The following is a 26,881-nucleotide window of genomic DNA, read 5'->3' as shown; positions in this document are numbered from 1 at the left end:
GCTTGAAGTATGCATTTTTTTTTTCAACACTTCCTTCCATAAATTAAGTAAGCTTGACGAATTTTTGGTTATATCTTCAACGAATTCTCGTAAGCAGTAACTAAATCCAATAAATCTTCATTCTAATGAAATGATCAAGACAACGTCTATTAAAATTGAAATTATTTTAATTTTCAATGTAATTTTTTAAGATAAATTATAATAATTAGTAACTACTCAATAAAACTCAAATAACTGATACTGACTACTAGTTATTAATAAGGGTTTGTAGAAATATCTCAGTTAAGTGATATGTGTTTAATGTGTAGAAGTGCATTTGTCGAATATATACCAATTAATGATGGACCAATTGCATATTTGACACTTAATCATCGCCCCTGTAAGACAAGACAACGCATGTTCAACCATGCATCTTCATACATAAGATTCATTGCTTTGTCTCTAAGAGATAATAATCCTACCATGACTACTGTGGAATCACGTTTAATTCATATCTTTGTTTATTGGTCATATACCATCATCATGTCCTTAACATGAGATCCTAGGCTATAGACATTCACGTTTAAAATGTTTATCTTAGTTTGCAGAGCATTAATGTCTCTGATTACATGTTTATGTGATATATTCCATCATTTGACGCATGTTATTTATATATATGGATGCACTCTTAATGGTTACTATCCATGGATGGTTACTTTAATATTAATTATTAGATTAAGATCAAGATCCCTATTTATAGTTGTTAATTAATATTTCTAAAAATAAATTTTGATTTTTTTAAATTTATGGAAGGATTACCTGATGAAAAATATGTATTGATTATGAAAATATAATATTGTAAACTTTTCATTTTTCAAATGCATGTCAATTTCTAAATATAGCTAGTTTCTCTCATTGGTTGGAAACAACATTAATTATAGCAAAAAAAAAACCTAATTTGAAATTAATGTAGAAAAAAATATTTAGTGGTGACTTGCTATACTAAGTCACTATGTTGTCACATCATCATAATTGTTAGTACCCATCTATGAGTAATAACCATTGAGAAGTCTTCCTTATATATATAGTAGAAATTACATTTTATATGTGATTTTTAATAGAATGTGCAAAAATATGGATTTTTAAAAAAAAAAATAATTTATGGCTTTTTTTAAGAATTTTCACTTTAATGGGTTAATTTTCCCATATTTTTGTATAAAAGTTAGTTTATGCCATAGTTTTACTCTTAATCAAGTTTTATTATTTTGGAAGGGTATGTTTGTAATTTGATTATTATTTTTTTAGCTTATTTGTTTATTTTTATATTAAATTTTTCTTTGGTTGTTTTGCAATTTTTTATAATATAAATTATGTTTTAAATTATTTTTTATTTATTATAAACATTTTTTTTTATAGATTTTACGTTTCTTTTTCAAAATACTAGGTAAGGTAACCAGTTACTTGATTGATCTTTGACACTTATATAAAAAAAAAAACCTAGAGCTAGGTTAAATAACATGTATCAGGAGAGGTAACCAGTTATCCTGAGAGGAGTAACTTTTTTCCATAAGAGGGGTAACCAGTTACCATAAGAGGGCTGACGGGTTACTCATATCAAATATGAAAAGAAACATTTAATTTGAAGGAAAAAGAGGAATAACACTTCATTAAAAAAGGAATAAGAAGTAACTACAATTTTAGTAACATAGGTAACCAGTTACCATAAAGAACCCAGAAATATACTCACACATTAGAACGTGAAGGTGATCAGTTACCCCTAGAAATATACACACAAAGAACGTTAAGGTAACCAATTACCCCCAGAAATATACACACAAAAAACGGGAAGGTAACCAGTCACTACAGATCTGAAGATAAAAAAAATCAGATTCACCCCCTTTCCCTTCTCTCCCACCTTCTTCATATATTTTTTTTTCTAGATTTGAATGTTCCCATTAGGGTAACTGGTTACTCATTCACGTTTTCATATTTTTATTAGTTTTCTTTCTAAATTTTGGTGTTCCAATAAGGATTACAGTAAAAAGAAAATGCTGAAAAATTGATTTGAACTTTTTTGTACATATAGTGGAAAAAATTATAAAAAAAATTATAATAATAAAAGCTAATAAATAAAAAAATAGTAAAATAATTATATAATGTTAAAAAAAGAAAATGGAATGAGAAAATAATAAGTACAAAAAATGAAGAAAAATGAAGGAAAAAAACTAAAAAAAATATGAAAAAAAAAATAAAACAAAAGAAATGATGAAGGAAAAAAATAGATGAATGAATAAAAATGAAAAGAAGAAGAAGAAAAATAATAGAGAAATGGAAAGAAAAATATATGAATGAAAAAATTTGAAGAAAAAAAGGAAAATAAAGGGAAAAAAATAGAAAAAATGGAAAGAGAAAAAATAATAAATACAAAAATGAAGAAAAAAATAAGAGGAAAGAAATGAAAAAAAAAAAAGAAGAAAAAAGAGGAAAGAAAACTGAAAAAATACAAAAAAAAATAAATAATAAAACAATGCAATACAATTGAAAGAAAAAAATAGATAAATGAATAAAAATGAAAATAAAAGGAAGAATGGAAAAATGGAAATAAAAAAAAATGATGACGAAAAAATTGGTAGAAAAAAATGAAAAAATGGAAGAAAAAATAAGTAAGAAAAAAAAGAAAGAAAAAATAACTGAAAAAATAATTAAAAAATGAAGAAAAAATAAAAAATTGAAAAAAAAAAATTACCTTGAAAATCAAAGAAAACATAACTATGATAAAAAAAAAATGTGGCATTTCCATATTTTAGTTAGCTACTATAGTATTTCTTATACTTTAATTTTTTCTTTAATAAATTTTCTCATACAAATTAAAAAAGTATAATTCTCATATTTTTGCATATTGATGGTATAAAAACCATATATTTTTTAAAAAACTCTCATATATATGAATATATTTATCTTTATATATTATAAATGTGACTTTTACATATAGTGGAAAAAAACTAAAAAAAATTATAATAATAAAAGATAATAAATACAAAATAGTAAAACAATTATGTAATGTTAAAAAAAAAAGAAAATGGAATGAGAAAAGAATAAGTACAAAAAATGAAGAAAAATTAAGGAAAAAAAACTAAAAAATATGAAGAAAAAAAAAACACAAAACAAAAGAAATGATGAAAGAAAAAAATAGATAAATGAATAAAAATGAAAAGAAGAAGAAAAATAATAGAAAGAAAAAAATATGAATGAAAAAATTTGAAGAAAAAAAAGAAAAAAAATGGGAAAAAATGGAAGAAGGAAAAAAGCTCATATGTGTGAAAAAAGAAAAAAAAATGGAAAGAGAAAATAATAAATACAAAAATGAATAAAAAAGAGGAAAGAAAACTGAAAAAATACAAACAAAAAACACAAAACAATACAATTAAAAGAAAAAATAGATAAATGAATAAAAATGAAAAGAAGAAGAAGAATGAAAAAATGGAAAGAAAAAAAATGATGACGGAAAAAATTGGTAGAAAAAAAAAAGAAAAATGGAAGAAAAAATAAGTAAGGAAAAAAATTAAGAAAAAATAACTGAAAAATAATTAAAAAATGAAGGAAAAAATAAAATAAAATTACCTTGAAAATCAAAGAAAACATAACTATGATAAAAAAAAATGTGGTATTTCCATATTTTAGTTAGCTACTATTGTGTTTCATACTTTAATTTTTTCTTTAATAAATTTTCTCATACAAATTAATAAAAGTATAATTTTCATATTTTGCACATCGATGGTATAAAAAATCATATTTTAAAAAAAAATTCTCATATATATAAATATATTTATCTTTATATATTATAAATGTAAGTTTAATGAAAAATTGTTGGTTTCCGTTAGATTTAACATTTTTTTTTTATTTTCTAACACTGCCGTTAGTTTTCTAAATAAGGTAAATAAATTAAAAAAATAGTAAAGTCATCTAAATAAGGTAAATAAATTGAAAATAAAAATTAAAAAAAAAATAAATGAGTCATATTAATTCTCGTCACATATTTTAAAATTTTATATTAAAGTATTTAAATATCTCTATCAATTATATTTTAAAAACTATAATAAAAAAAATATTTATATGTGTTTAAATTTATTATTTTCTTTCTTTTATTAATTATTTATTTTGTCACTTAATATATTTTGAGCATATATGTAATAGTGACATAAGACATAAATATACATATTTTTTATTTTTTTCGTTTATGATCTTTTTTATGAGAAATTACTTATTTTAATTGTTCTCGCCATTAATTGAATAATATATATTTATATATAAATTTTGTTCATTTTAATTTTTTTTAATTAAATAATAAAAACTTTATCAAATAAACTTTTTAAATTCATACTTTTAATTTAGAATGGGAAATTTCAATTTGTATGCTTGCTAAAGGCTATAATTAAAAAAAATGCTATGCATATTAAAGATTTCAAAATAATGCTATTTTTTGGCACTTTACCCAAAATGCCCTTACCATTTCCTCATCACTTTTCACTTCTCATTTCATTCTTCTCTCTTCCTTCTCTCTCTCTCTCTCTCTCTCTCTCACCTCACAACACCACCACCACACTAAATATTGTATTTCGAATATATCTGGACATGATTTTTGGGTTTTTTTTTGCGATTTTTTTTCAGATATGAAATTCTGAAATCTGCAGAAAATCGACCTTGCTCGATGGTTGTTCGATGGTGCTCGATGGGACCTCCAAAATCATGATTTTTCATGAAAAAATGACTTTGCTCGATGGTGGTTCGATGGTAGCTCGATAGTGGCTCGATGGTGCTCGATACGATTCTTGCAAATGACATAATTTTTCACTCGGGTGTCTGTTTGGGGTGATTTTTTTTTTATTTTTGGTATTTTTCAAGATCTACACGTTTGACATGTTCATATGCACATTTGTGAAGTGTAACACTTGTAAAAAATACAAAAGTGCAAACATATCTCATGTTTAAGACATCTTTTAGTATATTTTCAAGTTTTAAACTTCCCAAATGTACATATGAGCATGTCAAACATGTAGATATTTAAAAAATACAAAAAAAAAAAAAAATCACCATAAATGGACACCCGAGTGAAAAATTATGTCTCTTGCAAGAATCGCATCGAGCACCATCGAGCCATAATCGAACCATCATCAAGCAAAGTCGTTTTTTCATGAAAATGTCGATCTTGAAAGCCCCAGTGAATGGTTGCTCGATAGTGCTCGATGCCAGCTTGATGGGGCCTTCAAAATCGAGATTGTTCATGAAAAAATGACTTTGTTCGATGGTGGTTCGATTATGGCTCGATGTGATTCTTACAAGAGACATAATTTTTCACTCGAGAGTCTGTTTGGGGTGATTTTTTTTATTTTGGGTATTTTTTCAAGATCTACACGTTTAACATGCTCATATGCACATTTGGGAAGTTTAAAACTTAAAAATATACAAAATTATGTCATAAACATGAGGTATGTTTGCACTTTTGTATTTTTTACAAGTGTTACACTTCACAAATGTGCATATGAACATGTCAAACATTTAGATCTTGAAAAAAAATACCCAAAATAAAAAAAAAATCACCCCAAACGAACACTCGAGCGAAAAATTATGTCTATTGCAAGAATTGCATCGAGCACCATCGAGCCACTATCGAGCTACCATCGAACCACCATCAAGCAAAGTCATTTTTTCATGAAAAATCATGATTTTGAAGGTCCCATCGAGCTGGCATCGAGCACCATCGAGCATGGTCAATTTTCTGCAGATTTCAGAGTTTCAGATTTGAAAAAAAATCACAAATAAAACTCAAAAATCATGCCCAGAGTCGTTCGAAATACAATATTTAGTGTGGTGGTGGTGTTGGTGGTGCTGTGAGGTGAGAGTGAGTGAAATAAGAGAGAGAGAGGGAAGAGAGAAGAGAGAAGAGAGAAGAGAGAAATGAGAAGTGAACAATGGGGGAAATGGTATGGGTATTTTGGGTAAAATGTCAAAAAGTAGCATTATTTTGAAAATTTTAATAATGCCTAACATTTTTTTTAAAATTATAGCATTTATTAAGCATACAAATTAAAATTTCCCTTTTTAAATTTCTTAATAATATTTTATTATATTGAATATTTTTTCTAAAAAAGAAAATTAAAAAATGTTTAATTTTAAAATTAAAATCACCATATATAATATATAAATCAAAACATAAAAAAAATACCAAAATTTAAATTATTATAAACAATAATTTTCAAACTAATAAACAAAATCAAATAATTTACTTTGAAACTAGAATGCATCACCATATTTTTATATGTAAAAGGCTTCTATCTAAAAGATTCTTAATTTAACGAATGTTTTAAATAAAAAGTATAATATTATTTATTTCTTTTAAAATTATAGAGAGTGTTTTGGCTTAATTTTTTAAATATATTTGAGTCTTTTTTTTTATAATAAATGACATTGTTTATTTATTTAAAATTTAAATAATAATTAAAAAATATAATCATTTTAAAATAAAACTAATCAAACATATAATTAATTAATGCATATTGTTATAAAAATCGATCTGTTAAAACATACTTTTTGTCGTCTATTTCATCTTTAAAGTGATGTATTAATTTATTGTTTGATGGGGAAGGATAAATTAAAATAGGCAAGGCTATTCTATTTTTGGAGTGATATATTTGTTGTTTATAGGTAAGGTTATTGGAAAACAGACATGAGTTTTTCTTTAAAGATAGAAATAGATCAGTAAAAAAGAAAGGAAACCATCACACAAAATTTAATATTCCACCGACTAAGATGAACCACCAGTTCACACGCACAAAAAAACTAATACATACTTAGTTGACGATGTAATCAATATTAGCCATATATATATAGCATTAAATAAAAGTGTCCAAGTCTTTTTCTAAGAAAGTTACTACGTATACGTAGTATGGTGTTTATTTCCCAGGAAAGTTTCTACGTAGTATGTTCTTTTTCCAAGAAAGTTACATTTACAAATAGCCACACCAACCATATATACCACCTGAGAATCCAAGAGTTGTAAAGCGGAGATGCCTATAAAGCTAAACGCAGTTCAACTTCCTATATAAGGGAATTCAATAGTTTCATTTTTCATCACACCCTTACTACCTCTAGCTTTATCAGTACATATTTGTTAATCATCATGGAGCTACGTTTACTTTCACTAAGCTGCATTGTCTTCTATGTGAGTTTTATCTACACATTGTTTGTGCATTTTTTAAAATAATAATAATAATAATAATAATAATAATAACTTTTGCTAAAATTCAGTTCAAAAAGATTATTAGCTACTTATTATTTTTCATTTTAAATTTATATATGGTGCGTACACTACAAAAAAGGAGACTTTTGCCGGCGCAAATTTGCGCCGGCAAAAGTATGGTTTTGCGCCGGCAAAAACTATGGAGTTTTTGCCGACGCAATTTTGCGCCGGCAAAGAATTGCGTCGTATCTCCGTCGCTAATGTCACTTTTGCCGACGCAAATATAATGCGCCGGCAATGGACTTTTTTGGCGACGAAAAAATACGCCGGTGAAAATATAAATGCGCCGGTAAAAAAATCTGTCACGATATTGTGGAAAACACTTTTAGCGGCGCAATAATGCGCCGGCAATAGTTTAATTTTTTAGTGGCGCATTTTTGCGCCGGTAAAAGTGTATATGTGAAGGTAAGATTGAAACTCTTTGCCGACGTAATTTTGCGCCGGTAAAAGTATTTTTAAAATAATAATTTTTATTAAATTATTAATATTATTTTCAATATATTAATATTAATTAATAATTTTCAATTTTAATATATTAATAATTATTTAATTTTTTAGTAATATTATTTAATTAGAAATAAAAATAAAATTAAAATTTTATAAATAAATAAACAAAAAATTACAACTATTAATATTTATTGTCTCCACCAAACATTAAAATATAAAAGTAATTTAGTAAAATAAATGTCTCATAAATTAAATTTTAAATAAATAGAAAAAAAGTTCTACAAATGAGTACTGGCCGCCTCATCATTCCCGCCCCCATCAGCATCATCGTCCTCGTCCGAATCCTGGTCTGGTAAGTCAACAGTAAAACCAGGAGCCAATTGACCAACCTGCTTCAACAAAGCACTGAGCAGGAGATCTTGACGCCGTTGACGACTCTCAAGTTTAGTCGTATGCTTCTTTAGGTTCTGATTTTCTAGCATAATGTCCTGATTTTGCTGCAAAATGGTGTCCACTTCAGGTGGCAATTGCCCAGACATTTGAGAAGTTGACGAAGATGCTGCCCTCTTTGCGCCAATTGCCTTCAACCTAGGCAACCCCCCAAACCCTTTCTTATAACGCGAGCGGGGTCCAAGGACATCCGTGACAATATCCATATCAGGCGGGAAATGACCGTCGACATTATCGCCGACACAAGAAGCAGCAGATGATGCAGGGGCCGTACTCTGCGATGCTCGACGTTCGGTCATCTCATTCTGCACAATAAAAAGCACGTATTTCGAATTCCAATATAACATTATTTGAAAACCTAACTTATAAATTTTTAATATAACAACATATAAAATATAACTTTATTATCTATCTGCCAACATCCTATCATTAATGACTGCAGACCAGTGACTGAAAAAGAATGTAATTAATTTTGTTCCCGTATCAGGGAGCAAGTGGGCTAAAGTAAATTTGGTCATGAAAATCCATATCTGAATCAAAATCATGAAGATGTTGTTGATATATACGGTAAGTGCAGTTAATTCCATTAATGAGGAATTTACGTCTCCAAACATATACATCAACTATATTTACATGTTTTTGATTCAGATATGGATTTTCATGACCAAATTTACTTTAGTCCACAAGCTCCCTGATACGGGGACAACATTAATTACATTCTTTTTTTATCTTAGTCCACAATCATTAATCATAAAAATATTGGCACATAGATTATAAAGATTTCATTGTTAAAAATTTAATTAATAATTAATAAATAATTACTAATTGACAACAACAATTAATAATTAATATTTATTAATTATTTACTAAACTTTTTTAAAGTTAAATGATCATAAATTAGTTAAGGTTATGCAACTTACATGTTTTGTCGCCGCTGCATCACTAATCCACTTATCCTTCTTCTTGTGCAGGTGCTCGAATGTGTCGATCATGCTCGGGAGCTGGCCAGTAGATGGGTCCATCTAAAAAAGCAAATTATTTAAACATTGTGACATTTATAATATTTTCGTAAATGTAAGGATATAAGTTATTATAATTTACGTGATCATAAACATGGGCAACGATGGATTTGGAACCGTGTCCTCCTGGTATGGTCATTTTAGCTCGAGCTTCTTTATTTTTCTTCGATATACGCTTCAAAAAGAAAACAGTACTCATTAATCTAAATTGTAATTTTATAATTAAAAATTAATGTAAAATGTACGGCATACCTGGTGAGAATCAGAAACCCAAAAATCACACAGAACTGCCCAATCAGAAGAAGTGATCGACACAAAAGGTTTTGACTTCGCTCTCTCATTGTCCACCTCTCCTCCAACATCTACCCAGTGTTTCTTCATCGTGTGGCACCAATCAGTCAGATGTTTTTGCATTTGTCTTACCATGGCATCGTTGATTACTGGATTGTCTTCTGGATAAATGAATTTTTCCTAAAATCACAATTAAAATTGGAATTTGTTAAAATATTTTGAAGATAGACAAAATATTTAATAATGAGTTATTAAAGGTTTAAAGAATGCTTACAGATAGTCTCTTTCGAATAACTTCGATATCAGCTGGTTTTACTTGTTCCCAAGCTAGTGTAGTTGGGGGTACGGTGCTACGCAAATAACGAGCCATAGAATTGTTGAACCACTTGCCGTACTTTTGAATAGCTTTTCCAGTTTCTTTATCAAACTCTACTTTCAAATGAGTAACTTTTTTGATGGCCAGGTCCTTCTCGATATTGGCACCGTAATAAGCTCCCCTGCCTCTCTTGGAGCCACCACCTGTGTCATTACTTGTTTCGGCCATTCTACATTAAAATATTCATTAATTAACTAATTCAAATTATGTATGTCTATTGTTTTTTGTTATAAAATTAACATTTATTCATTATGGTATTTCCAAACCTACCCTATTCCGACCTAGTGGATCCCTTGGATATAGTAAGAAGTCATGTACTTCTCCTCAGTTTTTTAAAATGTTTATCAAACATTTTAAAAAAATGAGGAGCAGTACATGAATACATTGTCTATCCCCAAGACATCCACTAGGTGCATCACTATTATTTTTTGTTATTGAATTAACATTTTATTACTTATTGTCTTTCCTAACCTACCCTATTCCGACCTAGTAGATCCCTTGGAGATAGTAAGCAGACATGTGCGACTACACACTTTTTCAAAATATTTCATCAAACATTTTGAAAAAATGAGTAGCAGTACATGAATACATTGTCTATCCCCAAGGCATCCACTAGGTGCATCACTATTATTTTTTGTTATTGAATTAACATTTTATTACTTATTGTCTTTCCCAACCTACCATATTCCGACCTAGTAGATCCCTTGGAGATAGTAAGCAGACATGTGCGACTACCCATTTTTTCAACATATTTCATCAAATATATTGAAAAAATGAGTACCAGTACATGAATACATTGTCTATCCCCAAGGCATCCACTAGGTGCATCACTATTATTTTTTGTTATTGAATTAACATTTTATTACTTATTGTCTTTCCCAACCTACCCTATTCCGACCTAATAGATCCCTTGGAGATAGTAAGCAGACATGTGCGACTACCCATTTTTTCAACATATTTCATCAAATATATTGAAAAAATGAGTACCAGTACATGAATACATTGACTATCCCCAAAGCATCCAATAGGTGCATGTGTACCTATATCTAATACTATCATTAATTAATGATAATAAATAAACTTTTCATTGAATTAAATAAAAAGTTACATACACTTGTTTAAATTACATATCACTGTCCTCGTCATCACTAACTACAACATCATTACGAACATCACTATCACTATCACTATCGACTAGAACATTATCGTCATCCTCATCGTCTTCATACTCGACCAACGTGTCGTCTTCAAATTCAACTTCATCATCGACAACAAATTCATCTGAACCTTCGCCAACCAAATCATCAACGTTGTGCACTTCAGTGGCATTGACATCAACCCGATCATACTGAAGATTATCAAAAATTGGAAGTTCTACCCACAACTGAAATGAAGAAGAATTAACTTCTTGCAATATTGGTATATCATTTGTGGTCTCAGTATCATCAACATCGGAATTTGTGAAATCCCATACATTCCTTGGAATGTATTCATTAACGAGCCTCCAATCATCCCCATTTTTCACATCTCGAAGATAATACACCAACTTCGCTTGAGATGCGAGAACGAAAGGATCATCTTTATAACATTCTTCTTTCACATATACGCTCGTAAAATTGGATTCCACTTTAATTCTACTTGTATTGAACCATCTACACTTGAATAGGACAACACTGTAACCCATCAAGTAGGACAATTCAATTACTTCTTCCAAAACTCCATAGTAGTTCACTCCTTCCTCACTTGGCACCATTACACCGCAATTTTGTGTTTTAAGCTTCATATCACGACCACGAGTCACAAATTTCACACCATTCACTATCATCCCTGGATATGAATACACGGTGCCGCTTGATTTGTTTGCGAGAGCATACAATTCATTATTCACTTCAGTAGGTGTTGACTCATGCAAACCGTTCACCTATCAACATTAACATTGAAAGTTAGTTTTGGATTGACTAATTGGGGTTTCAGAAAAGAATTGACTAATATACATACTCTTTCTTTGAACCACTGAGGAAAATCAGTTTTTTGTTGAACTTCAAGATTCAAGCCCCCCCGTCTTCTTAATTCATCCATATGCTCACTACAAATGAACAAAAAAACTATGATTTTGGCATTTACTCGGTATATAAACCAAACATCATTATTGAAAAAATACTAGAAAACACACCTAAGGTACTCCTTAATTTCGGCACAATTGTTCAAGATATATCACTCAGCCTTTTGCTTTAACTGCGGATTGAGGAGCATATTTGATTTCTTACCAAATGGACGACCAACAGCCTTATAAATAGAATATTCCCGATTTGGTTGGGATTCAACGCGATCGTCATTCCTCTCAGGTCGATTGAATCGAGTCTCAACCCCCCGCAGGTACATTGAGCAAAAGGTTAAAGCCTCGTTCACCACGTAAGCTTCTGCGATTGAACCTTCAGGACGTGCACGATTTCTTACATATTGTTTATAAACTCCCATCGAACGTTCAATGGGATACATCCACCTAAAGTGCACGGGACCGCCAAGAATTGCCTCTTTCGGAAGGTGCAAAACCAAATGCACCATAATATCGAAAAATGCTGGAGGAAATATCATTTCCAACTTGCATAAAATGGTGATAATGTCTGTCTCCATCTTCTCAAGGTCTTTCACATTCAAAGTCCGTGCACAAAGTTTTTTGAAAAAACCGCACAACTCAATAATTGGCTTCCGAACTTCCGGAACCAAAAACGACCTAAGTGCGGCGGGCAACAACTGCTGAAACAACACGTGGCAATCATGTGATTTCAACCCAGTTATCTTGCCATCATTGACATTGACATTCTTCGAAAGGTTTGCAGCAAAACCGTCCGGGAATTCAACTGACTTCACAAATTCACAGAAAACTCGACGCTCCGGGACACTGAGGGTGTAACTGGCGTGCGGTTTCTTCCACTTGTTTCCCTCTTTGCGGAGGTGGAGTTTTTCCCTAATTTTCATGTCTGCTAGATCAAGTCTTGCCTTGTCAGTGTCTTTAGATTTTCCCTCTAAGTTCAACAAAGTTCCCAAGACACTGTCGCAAACATTCTTCTCAATGTGCATTACGTCCAAATTATGCCTCAACAATAACTCCTTCCAATAATCAAGCTCGAAAAATATGCTCTTCTTCGACCAATTAAGTTCAATCGGAGCCCTTTTGCGTTTCACACCACCAAATTCTTTGTGTTTCCCAGGATGTCTAATCAGCAAATTCTCTAATTGCTTCAAAACATCATCACCGGAGTAATGTTTCGGTGGTGGCCTGAGTTCCCTGTTACCGTCGAATAGTGCTCGTTTGCTCCTCCATTCATGATCCATATCAAGAAATCTCCTATGGCCAATGTATGCAATTTTACTTCTAATCCCTACAGAGGGAGTTTCTTCATTGCATGTGGGACACGCCTTGTACCCTTTTGTGCTCCACCCAGACATCATAGCATAAGCTGGGTAGTCGTTAATGGTCCACAAGACTGCTGCACGCATATTGAACAATGTACTATTGTATGCATCTCTTGTCTCGACACCATTCATCCATAACTCCTTCAACTCGTCAACCAAAGGTCTCATATAGACATCGATATCTTTTCCAGGTGAAGAAGGACCTGGAATAAGAATAGACAACATTAATGACTGTGGTTTCATGCACTTCCACGGCGGCAAGTTGTATGGGACAAGTATTACAGGCCACATGCTGTAAGAGTTGCTCATGTTCCCAAAAGGATTGAAACCATCTGTAGCCAACCCAAGCCTAACATTTCGAGGTTCGGCTGCGAAAGATGGGTACAACTCATCAAGGTGCTTCCACGCCTTACTGTCAGCGGGGTGCCTCATCACACCATCTTCCCTTGGCCTTTTAGAATAGTGCCATCTCATATCCTCTGCAGTATATCTGGAACTGTACAGCCTTTTCAATCTCGGCGTCAACGGAAAGTACCGCATGACCTTATGGGCCACTTTCTTCCCGTTCCCACGATTATCTTGCCAGCGACACTCACCACAAACCGGACAGAATTCCAAATTCGCATTCTCCTTCCAAAACAGTGCACAGTCATGCTTGCAAGCATCGATGGACTCATATCCCAATCCAATACTCCGCAACTTTGCCTTCGCCTCATAGTTAGACTTAGGTAAAATTGTTCCGTTAGGCATAGCGTCGACTAACAATTCCAGCAAACCATCAAAGTAATGATTGATGCACTTGTTAATTACTTTGAGATGCATCAGCTTCACCAAGAAGTTCAACGCGGAATACTTTCGGCAACCCGGGTACAGTTCACTTGACATCTCCTTAAATAAATTGTCATACTTGTCGCGATGTTGAGGATCATCTTGGGGAGGATCATTATAGTTTCCATGGGGAACGTCATCTTCAGCGTAAACATCCTCCAGGATATCCGCTATCTCATCTCTATCATGATCTCGTACCACAGCTGGTGGCGACGGCAGCGCCTCTCCATGGTAATGCCACACTTTGTAGGACTGTACGATGCCATTGTTGAATAAATGCATCGAAATTGCATTTATAGGCTGGAACTTAACATTCCCACATTTCTTGCACGGACAGCGAACCAAACCCCGATCGTTCAACTGATTTTTGGCGATATCGAAGAACTCCTTAACACCATTTCTATACTCCAGAGACCAACGATTCCTCGCACTCATCCAGCTTCTGTCGCTTGCCATCTTTAAGCGAAATAATTAAGAAAATATTAATAATTGTCTTAAAATAAGGGAAATGATAGTCAAAGTATTTCATGACTGTTTGTCTCCCTAATTATCACTAACTGATAATAATATCCTATCTCTGGCAAAAATAATTATTTATAGAGATATTTCCGGCTAAATTACTCAAACTTACAACTTACTAACACTTAAATGACACGTGACACCACATGATTGGTACACATTATTATTATTATTTTAAATAATTTTTCATAAAAAAAAACATTTTATATTTTTTATTTTTTTTAAAAAATCCAATTTATTGTTTTCCAATTTAAAGGTAACAAAAAATAATTTTTTTTTTCATTTTTTACAAAAAAAAAATCAAATTTGCTGCTTTTAATCAATTATTTAGGATTAAGTAAAAAAAATATTTAATCTTAAATTATTGCTTAGATTTTAAACAAAATTACTTAATCTTTAATTGAAAACAAGTAGACAAAATGATAAATAGGAAGATTTTAATAATAATAAATTAAAAATTTTGAGGATATTAACAATATAAAATTAAATTTTAAAAAAAATGTATTTTTCATACTTAATCTTAAGTTGAAAAAAATTTTGAATTTTTTTTTAAAAAATGTAAATTTTATTTTTTTGTTAAATTAAAAAATTTTTTTGAAGAATAATAACAAATTTTATCAATCATGTACTGCCACGTGTCCGTTGACTAGTCTACTTTAACATTTACTTATTTATTACTTTTAATTTAAAATTAATTTAATTATACATTAATCTCCATTTTGTAATTTTTTATTAAATTCTTTAATTTGTATTGGATTATTTACTTAATCAATAATAATTTTATTATATTTATATTTTATTAAATCATTTATATTTTTAACTTTTTCAATTACAAAACATCTAATATTAATGTTAAAATTAATTATTAATTATTAATTATTATGATTGGTAATTTTATTTTATTTAAATTATAGTTAAAAATTATTTTTTTGATGAATTTTTAATTATACTTAAATATTTATTTAATTAATTATTAAACTTTTATTAATTTTACTAACTCCAACAAAAATTGGGCAGCATAACGACTATATTTCAAACTATCCCAAAAATTTAAAAACCTACAAATTAAACACATATATAACCAGAATAGTCCCAGAGCAATATACAGAACATTCTCATAACATGCACAACATAAACCAAGATTAATAACATATATCAAATCTTTCTATATCAGTAACATCAAAACAATTTATTTAGTAAATATTTATAAACAAATAATATTTAATATAAAAAATATAATATATATTTTTTTAATATACATAATCTAATCTATTTTTTAATATACATATTAAGCATTAAAATTAAAAAAATATACATTCTCAAATCAAAATTTTTTTAATAAATACTAAAATTATATTTTCTTTTTCATTATTAATATCATTTTTTTAAAACTACACATTTATTTATTTTATAAACAGAAAAATATAATTATAATAACAAATATCACACACATACATTTATATTAATCAATTTCTACAAAAATTTAACATTAAATAAACATATATACACACCCATTTACAGAAATACATAAACATATATCCATATACAAACATATATACAGATATATAAAAAAAAAAACCAAATTTAAGTATATATATATTCAGATATAACTAATATATATATATATATTCGGATATAACTAATATATATAAATATATACATATATATAAACTAATATATATAAATATATACATATATATATTCGGATATAACTAATATATATAAATATATACATATATATAAATATATACATATATATATTCGGATATAACTAATATATATAAATATATACATATATATATAATCATATATAAATATATATATAAACCGAAATATATATAAACATATATAAATATATATATAAACTAACCTTTGCATTTGTTTCACCGAAAGAGTTACAACACACCTGTTCATAGGGAGAGAATAACAAAAAAAAAATACAATTACAAAACATAATATTGAGAAAAAAATCCAAAAATGTTAAAAAATTTCTCATTTTACTAACCTTGAGAGATGCTTCAATATATAACTTGAGCCACGGCGTGGGATTATGGGACACCGGTGGTCGGAGACTATCACAGAGGAGAGAGAGAGAGCTTTGCTTTCACAAACTCAGAACAGAAATGGGGAAGAAGGAGGCTGCGGCTGAGATATATCGTTAAGACTTTTGCCGGCGCGTTTCGTTGCGCCGGCAAAAGTCTAAAACTGCGCCGGCAAAAGTGTTTAAGTAAACCCTAAAGTAAAACGATGTCGTTTTAATTATCTCGACTTTTGCCGGCGCGTTTGTTCACTTTTTCCGGCGCAACGAAACGCGCCGGCAAAAGTAAGTCCACCTACTTTTTATTTCAAACGTGTAAAAATTTAAAAACACGTTGACTTTTGCCGGCGCGTTAGGTGAAATGCGCCGGCAAAAGTTTGTACGCTTATTTTGAAAAATCTGGCATTACTTTTGCCGGCGCAACCCCGACTTGCGCCGGCAAAAGTCATCTTTTCCGGCGTTAAATTGCGCCGGCATAGGGTTTGATTTTTGCCGGCGCAATTCATGAATTGCGCCGGTGAAAGTGATTTTTGCCGGCGCAATTACGAATTACGCCGGCAAAGAACTGGTTTCTTGTAGTGGTAGGTCGCACTGGTTGGAAGTTCATTGGCTTCAGTTCAGACAGTCGACTGGGTTGAATCATACTGGCATTATGTCTCGCCAAATATTCAGTTTCCAAAAGCTCTACGCAATGTTTTACAGACAGGTAATAACTCAGTTATCAGCCATTCTTTTTCTTTCACTGCAATATTTAATGTTGTAGCAATACTTTGTATATATATACACGTGAGTTTTATTATCTACACGTTATTATGTAGTCCACTCCACTTATAATGCTATCATATTGAACATGCATCACACAGCTACCCCAATAAAAGGTAAAAACACGTACGAGGGAGTCGGAAAGGATGCTCTTACACAAGCTCATAATAACGACAGCGGCATCTCTCCTGAAGACACATCTTTCGAGTATTCATTAAGCTAGAAATATCACTGGTCGAGCTCTTCCAATAAGGATAATAATAATGTCAAAAACAGCTCTGTTCTCAAAGCTTACCACAATCATAACAACGTTTTCTTTAAACAAAAAGCTCTCCACCCTGGTCAGGAATTCACACTCCAATTTCCCGAATCTAAGTGCAATGCCAAATTCCTGCGACGCGAGGTGGCCAACGCCATACCCTTTTCGAGCAACAAGCTACCTGAGATTCTCGAAGAGTTTGGCATCAAACCCGAATCCGTTGAAGCCGAAACAGTCGAAAGAACTCTTCTGATGTGCGACGAATCGGCCATCGAAGGCGAGACTAAGCTGTGCGCAACATCTCCCGAAGCACTGATCGATTTTGGTGTGTCGATTCTGGGAAAGAATGTGGGAGTTTACGCCTCGGAAGTGGACAAGGTTAGTAATAAGGTGGAGAAGTATACGATCGTGAAGTCGAAGAATGGAGTGAAAAAGATAGCAGACAAGGGTGTTGTGTGCCACAAACAAAACTATTTGTATGGATTATTTTACTGCCATGACATCGGGTCGACCAAGGCTTTTTTGGTTTCGCTTGTGGGTTCCAACGAGAGCAGAGTTAGTAAAGCCGTCGCCCTTTGCCATTATGACACAAGGTTTTGGAACCCTCGTCATATTGCTTTTCAGATTCTTAATGTCAAGCCTGGAACTGTTCCCATTTGCCATTTTCTGCCTAAAGGCCACATCGTTTGGGTTCCTAATACTAGTATATAAATATATATATATATGTATATATATTTATGTACTACGTATGTATGCTGCAGCCACTCTTGCTATGCTTTCCACCACCTTGAAAATGGTATGAAATAAGTGAGTGGAGTGATCATCAATTAATTGTGTAGAGTGGAGTCTTTCTTTTGTGTAATTTCATATATTAGCATTAGCTAAAATTGTACCTCTATGTCTATAAATATATATATAAGTTTTATTTATAGAATTTATTAATTATATTTATTAAATTTATATTATTCTAATATAAATAAACAATATTATATATATAAAAAGAAAGACATCAACGTATATATATTAAATGAAAAATTAAATTAAAACACTATATATAATTTTTTTTAAAATTTTATTTATATATAATATGATAATCTTTTTAAACATAAATGATAATTTTTTTTAATAAAATTTAAGATTGTGTATTATATAATAATATTTTATAATATTTAAATTTATATTAATAGAAGTATTAAATATATAATTTTGTATTAAATATTATTACAATAATAATATTTCATAATATTTAAATTTATATTAATATAATTGATAAATATTTACTTTTAAGTTATTCCCTTCGCCCTTGTCCTCTCTTCGACCTTGTCCTCTCTTCTTCTTCCCACCAAATTCTTTTCTTCCTCCTTCTCTCTTCTTTTGATCTTTTTTCTTCTTATTTCAGTTAAAATATATTTTTTATTTTTAAAATAATTAAAATACTTTTTAATTATTTCTTATACTTCAAAATACATTTTAATTATTTTTTATTTTAAAATTACTATAGGATGTACAAAATAGCGAAAAATGATTTTTTTTTTAATTATTTGAAAGTTTTGGTACTTTTGCTGCCAAAAAAAATTGGTATATAGTCGTAAGTAAACACAAAATTTACGTATTTTAGCCGCAAATTTCCTAGTCAAAAGTTAGACTTGACGATTGGAACTTACGGAATGCAAGAAAAATTAATGTTTGGTACTTTCACCACATTGTAGGGTTTTAGGGCACTGCCTTTAAGGACTCGTAGTAGGGTGTTCTTAAAATTTTTTAAGGACTCGCAAATGAAGTCCTTAAAAAAAAAATTTGTAGTAGTAGTAGTAATAGTGCAAAAAAAAATTGTATTTAGCGATAAGTAAACATAAAGTTTAGGTATTCCAGCCAAAAATTTCCCATTATATTTTAAGAAATTTTGGTCTAATTCATTAAAGAAAAATAAGAAAATATACCGCGCGGTTGTCTTCTCAGATTTAAATTAGCTTGATCCCGCTGCTAAAGGAGCTCTATGCTAAAGGTGCTCTCTTTCGTATTAATTTACTAATTGAAATATAATATTTGAGTTTGATTATATAATGGGTATTGTTATATATATATATATACTAGATATAAATAATGTGCAATATGTACGTTTTGCTTAGTTTTATTTATAGAATTTATTAATTATTTATATTAATATCAAATAAATATTATATTTTAATTAAATAATTTATTTATTTTTGTTTAAGTTTATGTTTGTTCTAGTTTTTGAATTTGGGAATGACAACAAGGGATTATATATTATATGTTTAATGAAATATTAAATATTATACGTAGATTTTAAATTTAAGTTTCTTGCTAATTTAAAAAAAAAAATTTGTTGCTAATTCACAGTATATTATATTATATGTTTAATATAATATTATTCTAATAAGTGAGTTTAAATTTAATTAAATTTTATTTAAGTTATAAAACATATAATTTTATTATTTTTAAATAATTATCATTGTAAAATATCTAAAAAAATATCATATTTAAATTTGTTTAATTATTTATTATGTTTAAATAATTATCATTGTAAAATATATCAAAAATATTTTTTTTTAATTTGTTTAATTATTTATTTTATTTTACTTAAGTTTAAGTATTTACAAACTACTGTTAAATATAAGAATATTCTGTTAAATATAAGAATATTCTGTTAAAGTTAATATTAAAAAAATAAAAAACCGTTAAAACCAATAATTTCTGTTGTCTACACACTTATTATATAGAAGATATATATATATATAAATACTAAAGAATTCTATTAATTAAGAGGTAATTCTCAGTTACCCATTGGGTCATATATATCATACATTTAGTATGACCTCATTTTGAAGCCTAAAGAATTTCAGAGTTTAACTTTATCACAATATTGGGCCACTAGAGTTTTCTCACGAGAAACACAGTGACAAGGACCAAACATGACAAAGTGAACGAAATACCATACTATCCAAGACAAATAGTCACTACAGGAAATTTGACATTTACCTACCAATTTCTTACATGCCTATAAATATTGGTAGGTAAAGATACTTTTTCCTACGCAATATTTAATGGTACGAACTATTGGTAGGTAAATATTAATAAAATTTAAAATATTTCAGAATAATGTATTGCTACCAATAATATTGGTAGCTAAAGGGAATATATTGGAGGGAAAATTTTCAACTTTTGGAGCTCATTATTCCCTCCAATTTTATTTTAAATTTTAATTTTTTTATTAAAATTAAAGTTGATGTGGACAACATTCCCTCACTCTCTCTTCATAAAAACATAAACATATCTATTTATAAAAATAAAAACATAAATATAATTATATATATATATATCTATTATTTAATAAATACATAAATATAAATTATATAAACATAAAACCTACACTTATAACTTCTCTCTTCTCTCTTCTCTAAGCTGCCTCCTTCTCTGTCGAACCCTTGCCGCCTCCTCTTCTGTCGATCCCATATGCCTCCGAGCATCAACGAACCCAGAAGCCACCTTCTCCAAGCCACCTCCTTCTTCTTCTATACTTGAACTCATGTCGCATCCTTCTTCAATTTGTAACTCAATGCCTTATTCCAAAGATTAGTGAGACGTCGCCTCCTTCTTGAACATCTGAGTCACCATCTTCATTCCATGATTCCTTTGAGATCGATCAACGAATACTTTATCCACCACTGGTCGCTCTCTTCATCAAAGCTAAAAGGCTTTGTAAACCGTAACCCATTCATTATCTTTTTTTTTTATTATTAAAATTTTTTATATTGACTATGTGTTTTGTGAATATCTTGTTAGTGCTCCTTTGCTTACTGTTAGTTTTATTTGTATTGAATCTTTAGGCTTGATTTGTTTGAAGTATTTGAGCATTTTGGGTTGGTCGCGATGGCTTTAAGAGTTTTCAATTGGTGTTGGTGGCTCTGAAATTTTCGGATTAGGCTCGGTGGCTTTCCTTTTCTTGGATTAGGCTTGGTGGCTTTGAGATTTTCGGATTAGGCTTGGTGGCAGGGAGATGGATTGTGGCCTTGGAGGTAAAATTGTATGATTTATGTTGATTAAATCCCCATTAATCTGAAGGTTTGATGATGAATCGTAGTTTTGAGGTACTTTGTTATGATTTGATTATGGTGTTCTCATACATTGTTTCTGATTTTTTTGTTTGTGTATTTTGATTTTTTCTCTGTTGGTTTTATTCAGATTTAGTTTGGTACTTTGTATCAAAATGTTGTTAGTGGCTTGCTTTTCGACTGCATTTAGATTTATGTTTTTTCATTAAATATATTGTTTCTGGTTTGGTTGATTATGTATATATGTATATAAATTTTGTATGTATATGCAGAGATTTGTTTTGAGCAAGGAATCTATTTTAATATGTCTATATATGAAGGGATTTGTTTTGAGCAATGATTTTTTTTAAAATATATTTTGTTTGGTACTTTGTTTCTGGTTCTAATTACAACTTTCTTATAGGGTCTACTTCTTTGACAGCTTAGTTTGTCCTTAGTATTCTCGTTTTGTTGGTTCTTGTGTTGTGTTAGTATTTCCAATTGTCGCCAACCTGAACCCCACCTCCAGCCATCGTCGGTGTCCACCTCCCAAAGCCATCATCGACATTCACAAGTTCAGTTAGAGAAAAAGGAGCCTCTCGTGCAATAATCCCAAAGTGAAGAATAAGAAGAATATTCATAAAATGACATTATTGAGTTTTAATGACTTGCAATAGACTTGCTGATATTTTTTTATGAAATGTTATTAGTTTAACATTCATCATTAAGCAATGAATATTTTATAATATATGTTTGTTTATTTTATTATTAATGTTAAATAATTTATTTGAGAAACAATGTTAAATATTTTTAAAATTAATTACTTTCATTTATTATTTATATTAATTTAATTTAAATATATAATTAAAACTACCTATCTAAAAATCTTTACTTACGAATAAATAAGTGTAGGTAAAAATAGGTATACCACAACATGCCACGTGAACCAATCATTTAGTGTCACATAACCGATAAAAAGGGGATAAGTAACACAATCATTCGAATTTCTTGTAGTACGTGGACAAATTATTGTTTAACATGTGGAGCAACCACAAGATGCCAAGTGGCGGTATTGACGTATGCCACGTGTATGCTACTATGGAAACAATGTCAGCAGACACGTAGGATGACACGTCATCGAACACGTCATTTGATGACTCATCAATTGATTTATAACTTAGTGGGGTCCACTGATTCTTTTACCTACCAGTATTAATAAGTGTAGATAAAGACTCTTTCCCCACTAACATTTATCTACCAGTCTCTACCAATTCAATATTGGTAGGTAAACCATATTACCCACCATTAGGCTAGTTTTACACTTACAATTACAATTGATAGGTAAAGACCCCATTTTCTTGTAGTGAGTTCTTGTAATGCCCCAAATTTCCTAATAAGGCATAGGACCTTGATTAGGAGGCCGGGAGGGTCATAATTGATTTATTATGGTATTTAATGATTATATGCATGTTTATGTGAATTATATTATTATTATATGATGGTGAATGCATGCATATGGGTTCATATTTTAATTGCAAGGGCATTTTGGTAATTTGGCCGTTGGGGGCGTGATTGTGTATTTTCATGCATATGGGTGAATTATAAATAATATCACATTATATGTGGATTGGTTCAAGCCATTCGGCATGAGACGATCATGGAATGCAAGTTTTCGGTCTAGTCATAACGGGATTAAGTTCGGGGCTCGGAGTGAGTCTCGGGGTAATTTGATGATTAGAACGTTGCCGGGAATTAAAGGGTAATGGGATGTGAATTATTGGTATTTGAGAATAATGGGAATTGGAGGGGTGTAAATTATAATTGTCGAGATAGACGGGAAAGGATGAATTTACCCTTGGGAGTGTTTAGAAGCCTTTATTTGACCTAGGGGAAAAATAGTCTTTTCACCCCTAAGATATATATATCAGCCCTTTGAGTTTAGAAGGTTGTGGAATTGTTAAAAAACAGAGCATCAACAACCTTCTTTCTCTCCCTCACCCGTGCACCACTTTCCCTCTTTCTCCCTTTGGAATTTTGAAGCCAATTTGAAGGAATAAGCTAGGAAATCAAGGTTTGAGCTTAGAAACTTGATTCAGCCATTGAAGGGGATTGAAAACCAAGCTTAAGGTAAGGAAACTCAGTCATGAAAGTCTTGCTATACCCTGTTTTCTTTTAAGTTTCAGTTTGTGATTTCTTGGTAGTTAGTTGGAATTAATGAAAGTTTGATTGGTGTTTAACTTGGGTTTTGATGAGGGTGAGTTGTAGATGAAGTTTAGTGGTTGAATTGGGTGTTAGGTTGATGTTTGGAACTGGTTTTAAGGGTTGGTTTTAAGGGAAAACGCAGGGGAAGAAAACAGGTTCTTACTGTTTTGTATAAAGGGCCGCGGCATGGCTATGGTGAGCCGTGGCCTGCGTTGCCTTCTGGGGGAGATGTGCCTTTGTATGAGGTTTGTGTCGTGGCGTGGCTAGGGAGGGCTGCGACCCATAGAGGCAGTTTTGGCCAGAAATGGGTTTTTGACTTGGGGATGCTAGCTTTAGGCCTCGGGGTCGATCCTACTACCCAGTTAAGTGTGGATTGATGTCCCGGAGGCTAGATATCGGTTTGGGAACCTATGTTGATCATTTTTATTGATGGTATCCTATATTTGGTTATGACTAGGTGACCGCTAAAGGACTAAAAGTTGATCGTTCTCAAGGGTCGTTCTTCTATTCGTTCTAGCTCGAATCTGAGGTAAGAAAACTGCACCCTGTGTATGTGTGACATGCATGGCTATTATTGGTGCATGTTGAATTGTTAAATATAATGCATATGATGCACGAGAAACATGTGATTAGGACATGCTTTACATGTTGAGTATGATATTGTTCAGAGCTTGAGCCTCTATGTTCGTGCATAGTCCTAATTGTGTTAGTACTTGTTGAGTAAGCATGTCGAATACCTTGTTTATGGATATTGGATATGTGATATATGTTTGGTAGCATGGCTTACTTGTGTGTGGCACTGACTTATTAGCCAGAATCGACAATGGTGTTAGATTCATGTGTGAAGCTGTGATTTACTAGTCAAGTTCACAATGGGTTGAACACTGGTCGTGTTTTACTGACCTAAGAGTCAGAAATGGCATAGCGTCATGAACGCTGAGCCAAATGAAGATTAGATCTAATTGATATCAGCAAAGAATGACTCATATGGGGTATTAACGCTGGACCGACCCTAAGGTCGATGAACTTATAAGCGCTTGGCTAGTCTGAGACTAGTTGTTCAGAGCCAGGGCATATGGCCCAGTGACTGTTTGTCACATGGCTAGGGAACGCTATTCCAGGGTTATGACTGTAAGTCATGGGGAAGGTTATGTTGGTGACTAATCACCATACACCTATCCTATTCAACCTTATGAAAGGTTCTCTTATCAGTTAAGCCCGAGTGACCCTAACGTCACATGGCTAGAGGGGGCTGAACCCACTTTTGTGACTGTTGCGACTGTCACTTATTTATATTGGGACTGAGAGTCCTGGATGATTCTCACGATCATTGTTGATATTATACTCTGCTTTATTGTGTTTTCTTGCTGGGCTTCGGCTCATGGGTGCTATGTGGTGCAGGTAAAGGCAAAAGAAAGCTGGACCATCCTTGAGTTGGAGAGCTTAGGTGATGATGTGTACATATGCAGCTGCTCGTCCACCACGGCCGAGTTTTAAAGAGGAACTAGGGTAAAACCCTGTTTTGCCGCATAGAACGTCCTGTTGTAAATATTTTCATGTAATAGACTCTGAAAATATAATTTTGGGATCCCAACATATATATTAAACGTTCTAATGAAACGTTACATCTTAACTAAAAATTTTAATCCCTAAACCGCTAATCATACTTAGTTACACGATTTTGGCCAAATAACTCGATTAGCGAGTTTAGCACTGCTTACAAGGCACACCGTAACGGTCCCTGGAGTTGGGGCGTTACAGTTCTCACCAACCACACAAAGTGGTCAACCATCACCCATGCTGAGGACATTATTAACAAAACTAAAAGACAGAATATAAAACAAAACAACAAACCAAAGTGATTACAAAAAAAAAAAATTAAAACTACGCCGGAGAACAACACCCCGCATTGAAGAAGCACACACGAACGACTACAGCACCTCGAGCCCAAGCACAAGTAGTTGCAAGGAAACATACCCCATTCACCAGGCCAACGTAACACAAGTCACACCCCAACAAAATTGTTGACCCTACCCCACGACTAAGCCTAAACCCACTAGAGCCAAAGGCAGTAGAACCTTACGGCCCCAACCAACAAAACCCCATGGAACCTGCTAGAGACCACCACCCCCTGACCACATAGTGCTGACACCTCCAACCCTTGCAGATCCGAACCCCAGCCAAATCAAAGCCCCAACCACACGACGAGAAGCCCATAAAGGATATCGAGACTGATGCGGGAATAGCCGCATACCCCATCCTCCAAATGTCGAAAATCAATTTCTCTATGCGAAGCAAAACCAAAAACAAAAAAATCTCTCCCGGCTAGAGTACCTCATGTCGCATGCCAAGGAGAGTGGTGGCTACCCTACCCAGGGAAGAGACCAAAATCGACTAAGAAAACTCACAGGGGACACCTTGGGTTTCAACGAGAATGAAGAGAAATAAAATTATTCATGTCTTAAAATTTTAGATTTTCTGTTGTGGGTATTGATTTTAATACAAGAGAATCACATTGAATGATATATTAAAACAAAATTAGAGTATTTTATTATTACTCTTATTTCATTGAAGTTCATAAAATTTAACATATCATAAAAGAGAAAATGGGTTGGAGATAATGTATGAAGAATAATTGATGAAAATAAATCTATTTTTAATGATTCATTGTAAAATAATTTTTATTTGAGAATTTTAAAAAATATGACTTTTATGATATTATTATGTAAAAATATGGAGATTATACTTTTTCTAATTTGTCTGGGAAAATTTATTAAAGAAAAAAAAAGTATAGAAAATACAATTATTAGCAAATTAAATATGAAAGAAAATGAAGAAGAAGAAATTTATGAGCAGTTCTACATTTTTTTTATTCTAAAGGAACAAGTCTTATTTGATTCATTATATACAATATACACATGTATATTGTTAGATACTTGTAGTAA

The 26,881-nt window shown here is 31.3% G+C and overlaps 1 protein-coding gene across 1 annotated transcript; it reads left to right on the top strand.

The window, feature by feature from the left end:
* The first annotated feature begins 17,313 nt into the window (after positions 1 to 17,313).
* On the top strand, positions 17,314 to 18,393 carry LOC133805642 (BURP domain-containing protein 3-like). Its single transcript, XM_062243814.1, has 2 exons — positions 17,314 to 17,367; positions 17,647 to 18,393. Exons 1-2 carry the CDS (start codon positions 17,314 to 17,316, stop codon positions 18,391 to 18,393), a joined length of 801 nt encoding a protein of 266 aa, XP_062099798.1.
* The last annotated feature ends 8,488 nt before the right edge of the window (positions 18,394 to 26,881 follow it).

Source organism: Humulus lupulus, chromosome X, assembly GCF_963169125.1.
Source record: "Humulus lupulus chromosome X, drHumLupu1.1, whole genome shotgun sequence".
NCBI lineage: Eukaryota > Viridiplantae > Streptophyta > Magnoliopsida > Rosales > Cannabaceae > Humulus > Humulus lupulus.
This window is presented reverse-complemented; position numbering and strand designations above follow the sequence as displayed.